We start from the raw sequence: 9,965 nt of genomic DNA, 5'->3' as shown, positions 1-9,965 counted from the left end.
TCATAAGTATCTCTCAATCAGGCCATGTTTTCTCGTTCTTTTTGCTTTTCCAATGTTTTGTCAAGCTCTTTGGGTGTCTAGTGGTTCCTTTTGAAGTATTCTACCCCAGCCTCTACACTATCTCCTTCATCAGTGCAGCCAGCTCGTGTTATGGGTTAAGGTCAATGCATACCACATATATATTTGGTTTTGACAGGTTTTACCGCTACCGTTTGTGGATTTCGTCCAACAATCAAGCCTCCATTAAGCACAAAAGCCACATTTTACCGGTTGTTATTGCTTTGTTTCAGTTAGGTTTGTATGAGCTAGAGTTTAGTGTATGTGTTGTATTTTACTTCCTTGTATTTAGTATAGGTTGTAATCTTATTTTTTAATTAATAGTTCTCTTTGTCAAAAAAAAAAAAAAAAAAAAAAAAAGAATACCTTTTACTAGTCTTGTTTTTCTCAATTTGAACGTGTGCAACTTCTCATATTAAAACAGAGATTAATACAAATTTAATAACGTTTCATTTGATATTTTTTTGTTTATAAATCAGTGTATAAACAAGAGTAATGTTTAGCTAAATCTTGAAATCAAATAAAAATTAAAATTAATATGATTTCTAGATTTAGCTAAACATTACTCTTATATATATAGCCAGAAACAGATTAATTTTAAGATGAATATTTCCGTTCCAAAACAAAAGAAACAGATTAATATTAAGAACTAGGCAACAACATTAAACTATTAATATGTCATTTAGATAGCACATTTTGTAAGTTTGTAACTAATTCACTTAAATAATTATATTAGGATTTTCAAAATTGCATATGTGATTCAGCCTAGATTCTAATCAATACATCCAAATACAGTGTACTCCCCATCCTCCAAGGTCCCTCGAATCCACAAAAGAAAACTTAATGATCAGACTATATAATAAGAATAATATTAATGAAAAAATTAACTATACTCTATCAGACTTTTAGAATATACATAGGTTATAATCTTCCAAATGGGATGAACTACCACTGAGCTGTAAATGAAAACAACCTTATTGATTCGGAGCCAGCTGAATGGAATTCGACTTCTTTCGAGAAATTGAGATCTTTGGGCTTCATTTATTGTACAACTGTATTCCAAGCAGCTTCCATTTTCATGCTCAAGATATGTAGAGATTGAAAGCAATCTACTTTCCCTTATGTTACTCAAACTCAACTACCTATGTCGGACACAATAAAGGAGTTTAGACTCTTATCAATTTACAAGCCCCTATGCCAACACAAGTACTTGAGGTAGGTCAAAGACTCTGAGTAGTGTAGATTTCAACAAAGCAAGCCCATAAACGAGAATAGCGAAACATGAAGCAAAAATCTAAAATACAATATGAACAGAAAAATGAAGCATATCATGGTATCACGTTCTAAGATACATCAGAAATACTTTTGAGCTTAACAAGATACATCAGTAGGCTGGTTTTTGGCAACGTCACCAGCATCAAGTGATACAGTTTTGGTGGTGACATCATAGGAGGACAGGACATTCCTCTGCAACCAGGAATTCATCGAGTTAATATCATACTTCAGAGTTTTGAGCTCAACCAGAAGCATAGATTTTGAAAATCTATCAATCCCCATTCCCAACTAAGAATGATCAAATTCATTTCCCCGAAAGAAAAAGAATCATAAAATTCAGTTCAACAGAAGAATCAGCGACAAAAATTCACAAGAGACTATAAATTTAATACCTCTATGGCCATATATTACCACTCACCAAACTGACTGGTTATTGCAATTCAAGGATTCAAGATTAAAGTGAAAACAACATCCTAATAAATTTCATGCCAGAAAAATAAAAAATAAATAAGGCATCACAATGGTTTACAACAAAATCAAGTTCTGCAGATGTCAAAATGGAACCTCTTCGCATGTGGTCAAAGAAGTTTAGTACGGAGTACTTACTATTGGCTCAAAATCAGGGCTAGACAGGTTCAAAGTTAGGTTCCGCATCAGTAACAATACCTGTAGACATGTTTGACATAATGTAAGAAGGGAAAAAAATTGCAGATTTACATGGTCAGATGAGTTGTTCCAAAAAATCAGACATGAAAGTACATTACAAAGTACAAATGACACATGAAATGAAATCCATTGTGTGACAATAAGATTCAACACTGGGGGATGTGAAAATTATTTAAGTTTGGATTCCTTTCCCCAAAATTATTATTAGGAGTACTAATTTGGTGGAACTTGATACAATTCCCTCACGCTATTCCCTAAAATTATGAACACTAAAAAGGATTTATCCAATCCAACATTTCCTTAACTTAGGCCATATTCTCTTTACTACTCATTGTAAAATCTTGACTTATACCTATATTGAACAATTCATTTCCCAATGTGCAATCCTAATTTTACATGTAATTCTAAGAGACTGCAGAAAAGAGGTATGAACTACGGAGATTTTTTAACACTCAGTTGATACAGAGAACCAGAAGTCAGATTATGTATTTTGCATTAATCTTGTTATTTAAAGGTCATCGATTAACATGAACTTTTGTTGTGGCTCACCTAGAACATTAAGATTTCCAATAGAGTAGGTAAAATTTCTGTTAAGAATTTAGCTTTCTACATCTGAGTCTGTCATACTATTGGAACTTTTAAGTTTCAAAGAGCATAAACAGTAATAGTAATTGGGTAAATCTTACTGTTTCAAAATTGATTGGATCCATTTCTTTGAGCTTTCCCACATGACCCTTGGTTTCTGGGTCAAAGACACTTCCTATGAAACTATAAACCTCTGCGAAATCTGGTAAACCTGCAATGACATTCAACACGAGTCCTGATTAAACATGAAAAGTCTTAATAAAGTAATATTAACCAAACAGCATCTAATATAAAAAAATGCGTAACTAAATCTAGTCTAGAAAAAAAAAAATTATGGCAAGCCGTAAGCAATGGAATTTTAACAAAGTCACTTCATATCTACAGTAGAACTTCTATTGAAGCTAATTCTCTTTCTTTTGCACTATGAGAGAACCAAAGAACATTCTAGAAAAATGAATAAAGAAAAAAACCCAAATTTGAGTAAAGGACTCAAGAAATGCAAACATTACTAAGAACAAATTAATGCAAAAGACATAATTGCCATAATAGCAAGAAAGGTCACAGCTTCTATGATTCAATATCTTACTCAAAGCTTATGACAAATAAAATATATCTTAGAGAGAAGAGAGTTATGAAAATTTATTTTTTAGTGTAAAAATTGTGAGAGGCAATGATAGCTACTTTAGTTAATGGAATTTCGAACAAATATAAGAGCTTGAGCAACCCATACAAGATATAGAGAGAATTGCAGTGTAATAATAAGCCAAGCCAACTTGACCAATGTTCAATTATCATTTTTGCCTAAGTACCGATTATGAATTGATGTTCCAGGACTTCCAGCTAAAGCAAATTGGCGATGGGGGGAAGGGATTGTAAGAAACTAAGAACACTAATAAAAATTTTGGTCAGGAATTTTATAACAAACATGCGGAGGGTAACAAGAAATCAAGCCACGAAAAATGGTTTTTTCTAAGCATGCAGGGAGAAAAAACAATCATTTCTGGAAAAAAAATTTCCAAAAGAAGATAGGTTGAATAGCAACATACATCTAATATTGTTGGGGTAGGCAATCCAAGTCCCACATGGAAAGCATAAGGTAGAATAGACTTCTTCATAAGTGAGAGCACGATCCAATTAGTATGAGGCCTTTTGGGAAGGCACCCGAAAACAAATTCGTGTAGGCTAGACCCATAGCGGACAATATCATACTTATGTGGAGTGATTGTGCGTGCAGCCCATCAAGGTGGGGTACTCCGGCCAACAAATATATTAAGGAATTGATCGTAAAGAGAGAATGTACTCAATGTAGGTAGCAAGGTGGGGTTTGTCATCTTTTTTGATAAGATAAAAGATGACTATTGAGATAGAATAATGCAGATGTAATCCTAAATGTGAGTTACAAAAATTGAAGCTCTAAACCTATTGTTTTCTGAACAAAATCTGAGCATTGTACATTACGATTTAAATAGGTTTTTGCTTGATCAGTATATTGAGACTATTTATATAAGAATTGACCAAGATCATGGAAATAATATGCAGTATTTACAGTAACTTACCATGAAGTATGGGGCTTTTTCCTTGCATTGGTAACTCAGAAGTTGCTACAAATCTGTTTGAGCTTCCAATTCCACTTGCAGAGCTTCCACTAATTCTAGGAAACCCTTTTCTTCCAACATCTGCTAAATCAATGATAAAATACATCAGAAGCAGAGAATATTGAATATAATCTTTTAAAGAATAAATAAAGATTATTAATATGAGAATCATTTTATATAGTACATAATTTTTTAATTAGATATGCAACTAAATTTTTTTGACTGAAATGTGATGTGCATATAAAATGAAAATAATGTCTTACTTTTTATTTTTACAAAGAATTGAAAAATAAAATCAGCTTGAAAATCATATATTCAGTTGAAAAAAAAATATACGAAGTTACGTTAAAAAAAAAAAAAAAAAAGTTGCACATCAAATCTTCTCATCCTTCTCATTTCAAGAAACTTCTCATAGGATCCCAATCCTGTACATAAATTGTAGATAAATTATCCCACATCTATCCTACAAGAGTGGGATGTATTTTGCCATTTGAACGACACAAGAGTTATATAATATATACCTTCTGCAATATTAAGATTATAATCATCAGATGGCGTAATTCCACTTGTTGCAGGGTTTGTTAGAATGGAGCCATCACTCCATGCAGGATACCCAGGTGCAATAGCATTGAAGGAAGCAGAATAAGCAATTGCTGCTTGTGGAAGCACAGACACTGTTAATTGTCCAAAAAACTGCTAAATCAGTACCCAAAAGTTAATACCAATCATATCTCATATTTATAATTTTCTGTCACTTGAGCAAACCATTTTTTGGTGCCTTTTGGGGGTAAGGATGAGCTGCCTTCCGTTTAGGGCGTGGAGGTGGCACATGAGCTGCTGTACCATTCTTTTGAACTTTCAAAAAATATTTCTGAGCATGGCTGCGAATCTGCAGAAGATAAAATTGTAAGATGATTGTTCTATGAATAAGTGTATTTTTAATGTTGCAAACATCTACACCAATAAAGCGTCTGAATTCAGAAGTGAACTTGATGTTGGACATTCAAGAATTTAATCAATGTTCAAAACGATTAGCACGAGTTATTCATTGAATAGCTTCTGGTGGGTGAGGATGCAAGTGCAAACTAGTTTACTCTAAAAGAAGACTTTTAAAGTCTCTCCATCAAGGTAAGTCATCAGAGTCGTAAAAATATTGACAATTGTTACAAAGTGTTCTACTGTAAGTCTGTAATAATATTTTGTCATCAAGCGTTTCGATTAAAACAGGAAAATCAATCTAACTGCAATTACATAGAATTTCTTCAATCGCTAACTCAGCAGTACCAACAAACTCTACAAAAGAAAAGCATCAAAATTTTCAAAAAGAATTTTCAACTATGAGTAACACGACAGCAAAAAAATTATCTTTAACTGTCAAAAATACAGTATGTCATGCAGAACCTTTAAATGTCATTTCAAAGAATTTGCTAACAGATTTCCTACAAATCACATTTATCATTAATTAGTATCTCAAGAGGTATAAGAGCTTCATTAGTAGAAAATACAAGTCAAAAAGCAAGAAAAACTACACACACACACACCAAAAAAAAAAAAAAAAAAAAAAAAAAAACACCCAAGCACTATTGGTTTGCTCTTATTGATTCAAACTTCAAGGCAGTTTGTTAAATTAAATCCATCTTCTAAATAGCTGTCCAAAAGTGTAGCAGATTTAACATCTAGAGTTTATAGACTTGCCATTTTGCGGAAGGAAAGGCTCCAATATCATTGTCATGAAAACTACTATTGCTACCTGTGCCACCAAGGCCTAAATTTAACTCCCTCATTCTTCTAGCACAAAAGTTCAGAACCAAAGTGAAATACTGAGTAAGACCTGGAAGTCTAGAAGAAACTTTCAAGTCAGGATCAACATAAGATTGTATCATCAATAAGAGGAAAAAAAAATAAAACACTTCTCCACTTGGAGGAAGGTCATAGATTCTAATCAAAGGTAGAAATTGCCACTCCTGTAAGCCCCCTTTGTTTATTAACCCTGGGTGTTTTCACTCCTAAAGCAGGAACTTTAAAGCAATGTTTAAAGTATGCAAAGGGTTCAAACGGAAACTAGAAAAATGAAGCATGCTACATTCCCACTCAATAAGCATAACAAGCTGATGGCATCAAGTCTGGTACGTGAGAAGAAATATGTCATTGCGACTCGTCCCCAACAGGCTTAAAGCAAATAAAAACAGAGGTATGAAGTTGGATCATCTCCTTGTACAGAACCCATTAAAAGGTAAAAGCTTAAGCCATACCCAAGAGGCTTCCAATGAGCTAAATAAGAATTGACTAATACCAATGTAACAAAGGCCTAATGTTAACTCGTAATTATTCATTCTTGAGGTCTTATGTAAAACTTTATCCCTTTTTATTTGCTCCATATTCCTCTTTGGGGTGTCCCTTTGATATATCTCCATTAACCTAAATGGTAATTTTTCCACGTGTAACCCCAATTACTCTCTCTCTCCTCACCAGCTCCAGTTGCAACCTCATAGACACAATTTTACTTCCTTAAAGATATGAACTTTACTATACGGGAAAACCAAAAAGAGACCGACGGAGTATGATGTTTATAGGATGTAATGGGGCATATAAACAAATGGATGTATGAAGCATTTTGGTTTTGAAGTTAAAAAAGGATTTACTTGAGACATTTCTACATCATCCTTTTGGCCACTTTGTTGAGGATAAATAGTAAAAGCATGTTTAACTAAGCTCGATCTTTTGCCTATAAGGACAAATTCTTAGGTAATCAGGGCCAAGTATGGGCATGTGCAAAGCGACCCATACCACAGGGAGAGTGCCTCCAATTGAAAAAGGCTTGATAATGATATAAATAAAATTAAAGGTTTTTCACTACATACCCTTGAGTTTTTTTTGTTTATTCACTATATGCCTATGAAAATTTTCAAATCCATCCTATACCGCTAACTTTTTACAAAAATTCACTACATACCTCTTATGAAAATAAGATGAGTGGAATTTGGTTAATTATACCTCGAAAAACCTTAAATCTCTCGCTAACCTCATCCCAAAATCGCTCTTGTTTTTCCAGCCCCAAAACCACTCCAAATCTCCATAACAATATTTGTAGATTTGGGGATGGAAAAAAGAATGTGGGTAGTTTCGAGGTAGGAGAATATATTTAGGATGGTTTTGGTTCTTAATTAGCTCTAATGATTGACAAAATTAAAAATCATTAATCAACAAATGTATATGGTGTATTTTTATAAAAACTCGGGAATATATAATGAATTTATAGAAGTTTAAGGGTATATGGTGAATAAACAAAAAAACTCAAGGGCATAAGGTGAAAACCCGTAAAATTAATGTCTAAAATGTTATGTTATGATTGCTAAGTTGGTAGAAGCCAGAAAACTTAAGTCATTTAAAATTTAACTGTTATTCCATTGTTCAAGCCCCCATATCGGTGCTTGATTTAAAAATAGCACAAGGCCCCTAGGTTGTTTGAGATAACCCTGCGGGTAATATACCACCCTACAAAACTTTGTTAATACTTTGGATTATCTTCCTACACCCCTTATATTTCAGATTTGAAGCATTATACTGAAGTATTCTGTACACATGATGCATAAACTTAATCAATCCCCCTTGTTACTATAGGAATTAGGACTAATTCGATGATAAAACCAGTAATGCAAAAAAATTGACTAGCTAATTGAATCAAACATAATTTAACGTACCTAAAAAAAATATGCTCGTTTCAACTTTGAGCATTGGAGTCAATACATTATCACTAAAATTATGCAATAGATTAATGATATTACTTTAGCATCGCACTTTTAACCAAAATTAAAGCCACAACTCTATAAATTTAAAAAGAATAACCTGAATCACAGTTTTTGAACCGACAAAATCTTCGATTTTTTTCCAATCACGATCAAACCTAAAACATTCCAAATTTGTAACAAATTAAAAATATCATAAAATATAACCATGATATCGACTTTGAAAAAAAAAAAAAAAGAAGAAGAAGTTTACATACAATTGAAGAGCTTCAAGGAACTTGTCGTGTTCTTCTTCAGTCCAACTCTCACGAGACTTAGTAATTGTGTATGGCTTCCTCACCTTTTTTCCTGACGACGACGGCCCTTCACCCGCTGAGGACAACGCTCCATTTGCCGTATTCGGCTGTCCACCCACGTTCATCTCAGCTCAGTTCAATTCTAACTCTTTTTTTTTTTTTTTTTTTTGATGATTTTAATACGAACACGAAGGAGTCCCGTAAAAACTGTTAGCTAGTTAGCTGTAGTAGTTGTTGTAAAATAATAATAAGAGATGAGCAGCCGAGCAGGTGATCTGGGTTTGTGTTGTGCACTTGTGCAGTTATGCTGACCCCCACTGAAAAATGAAGAAAAAGGACCCGCTAAATTAATGTGTGGGTGGAAAGAAGTGGGGCAGTATCTTTCTCTCTCCTCACAAAAATAAGAGATTGTCATCCATTCAACTAACACTTGTGTGTTTCTCTTCATTCTTTGTCTTGTCAAACACGTTGGGTTACATGTAGACACGTGTCGACTTTTTAAAGATAAAATAGAGTATCAAATCGGGTACCTAGATGGAGTTTGGGTTGACCGGTTGACCCATAATGAGTTGTGGTGTTTGGATTGGCTAATGACGAGACATTTTATCCTACCGAACCAAATCAAGTCGGGGAAAGTTTAATTATATTCGAGTCAACGGTGGGTCAAGATATGGTCAGGTACAAATCGAATTCGGGTCAAGTCAAAATCGGGTTGAGTCATATCGAGTTCAGGTGAGATCGGAGTCGGATTTAATTGAGTTTATTTTGGTCAAAATGAATTTAATAGACTTTGGATCAGGTAAAATCATATTCCATTAGGTTTCAGTTCAAATCAATTTAGTTTTGATAAGATCTTAGTTTGAATCAATCATGTAATTTTAAACTCATTATTGAGGTATTTTGTATACAAGTATATAAATTGTCTTTCACTCCAACATATCAACCCTATTTAACAAGTGTTTAAGAATTTCTCTCTACTACTAAGAATTAAATATAACCCGCATTAACTACACTTTTTTTTTTAAAAAAATCCCCCTTTGGTCTCCACTATAATCAATAAGTCGATATCTAATTAACTAATAAGTTTTTGGTCGAGTTTAATGGGGTCGTTGATAGTTTTTTATCAGGTTGAATAAGAGTCGGGTAAAATGAGCTATTCTCGGGTATAAATGGTTTCGGGTAAATTTTGTTTCGGGTTAAATTGAATTTAGGTCTTGAATTATCAGGTTTTATTGATTCAGATAAACAATTAGTCGATACCGAGTTGGGTTTGGGTCGTAAATTAACGGGTAAAATCGATTTCAAGTTAACTTCGGATTTATTCCAGATCAGATTTGGATTAAACTTTTTTTTGGTCCAACTAGTTCGAAAATAGTTCGGATTCAAGTAAACTTTTCGGGTCGGGTAAGTTTTTAACAACCCTAAGATAGTACACCCCGATGTTGTTTATTAGAATTAATTGGAAATTGATTTTAACTCGCCTTTAATTGATTTTGGCACATCCTTATGTGAGAAGAGCATAGAAAATTGTGTTTTCACATAGAGGTGTGCCAAAATCAATTCTGGTGTGCTAAAATCATTTCACTTGAAAATTACAAATAGTCCCACTATATATTTTTTTAAAAAATAATTGCTATATTTTGATCGATGTATAGTTTGTTAATTGAGTTAAATATAATAACAGGAAATTAGGGTACTTAGAGTAATAAATGCATACATAATATGATTAATACTTATTGAAAAGT

At 33.2% G+C, this 9,965-nt stretch overlaps 1 protein-coding gene across 3 annotated transcripts; it reads right to left on the bottom strand.

Annotated features, from left to right (window-relative positions):
- Positions 1-926: 926 nt before the first annotated feature.
- On the bottom strand, positions 927-8,605 carry LOC145623929 (protein REVEILLE 8-like). Of its 3 annotated transcripts, none has more exons than XM_081676850.1 (8): positions 8,182-8,605; positions 8,025-8,082; positions 4,944-5,067; positions 4,700-4,852; positions 4,140-4,262; positions 2,685-2,794; positions 1,939-1,998; positions 927-1,199 (listed from the first exon to the last, which is right to left on the bottom strand). In XM_081676850.1, the coding sequence occupies exons 1-8, from the start codon at positions 8,343-8,345 to the stop codon at positions 1,182-1,184; spliced, it is 810 nt and encodes a 269-aa protein (XP_081532976.1). In that variant the 5' UTR covers positions 8,346-8,605; the 3' UTR covers positions 927-1,181. The 3 variants fall into 3 exon arrangements, with proteins under 3 accessions (XP_081532976.1, XP_081532974.1, XP_081532975.1); XM_081676848.1 differs by lacking the exon at positions 927-1,199 and adding an exon at positions 1,205-1,524 and having other exon boundaries at positions 8,182-8,603; XM_081676849.1 differs by lacking the exon at positions 927-1,199 and adding an exon at positions 1,205-1,524 and having other exon boundaries at positions 4,140-4,259; positions 8,182-8,599.
- Between the last annotated feature and the right edge of the window lie 1,360 nt (positions 8,606-9,965).

The sequence above is a fragment of the Chenopodium album genome, chromosome 3 (assembly GCF_948465745.1).
Source record: "Chenopodium album chromosome 3, dcCheAlbu1.1, whole genome shotgun sequence".
Classification (NCBI taxonomy): Eukaryota; Viridiplantae; Streptophyta; class Magnoliopsida; order Caryophyllales; family Amaranthaceae; genus Chenopodium; species Chenopodium album.
Note: the sequence above shows the minus strand (reverse complement) of the source record. Positions and strands in the feature narration are given on the sequence as shown.

What these genes read in the sequence shown, in the direction of transcription:
- LOC145623929 (XM_081676848.1), bottom strand. Translation starts at nt 8,345, where the DNA reads ATGAACGTGGGTGGACAGCCGAATACGGCAAATGGAGCGTTGTCCTCA. An exon ending in AAAAAGCCCCATACTTCATG is followed by an intron (nt 2,795 to 4,139) that starts GTAAGTTACTGT and finishes ATGTCATTGCAG; the next exon opens with GTTTACCAGATTTCGCAGAG. An exon ending in ATCCAATCAATTTTGAAACA is followed by an intron (nt 1,999 to 2,684) that starts GTAAGATTTACC and finishes ACATGTCTACAG; the next exon opens with GTATTGTTACTGATGCGGAA.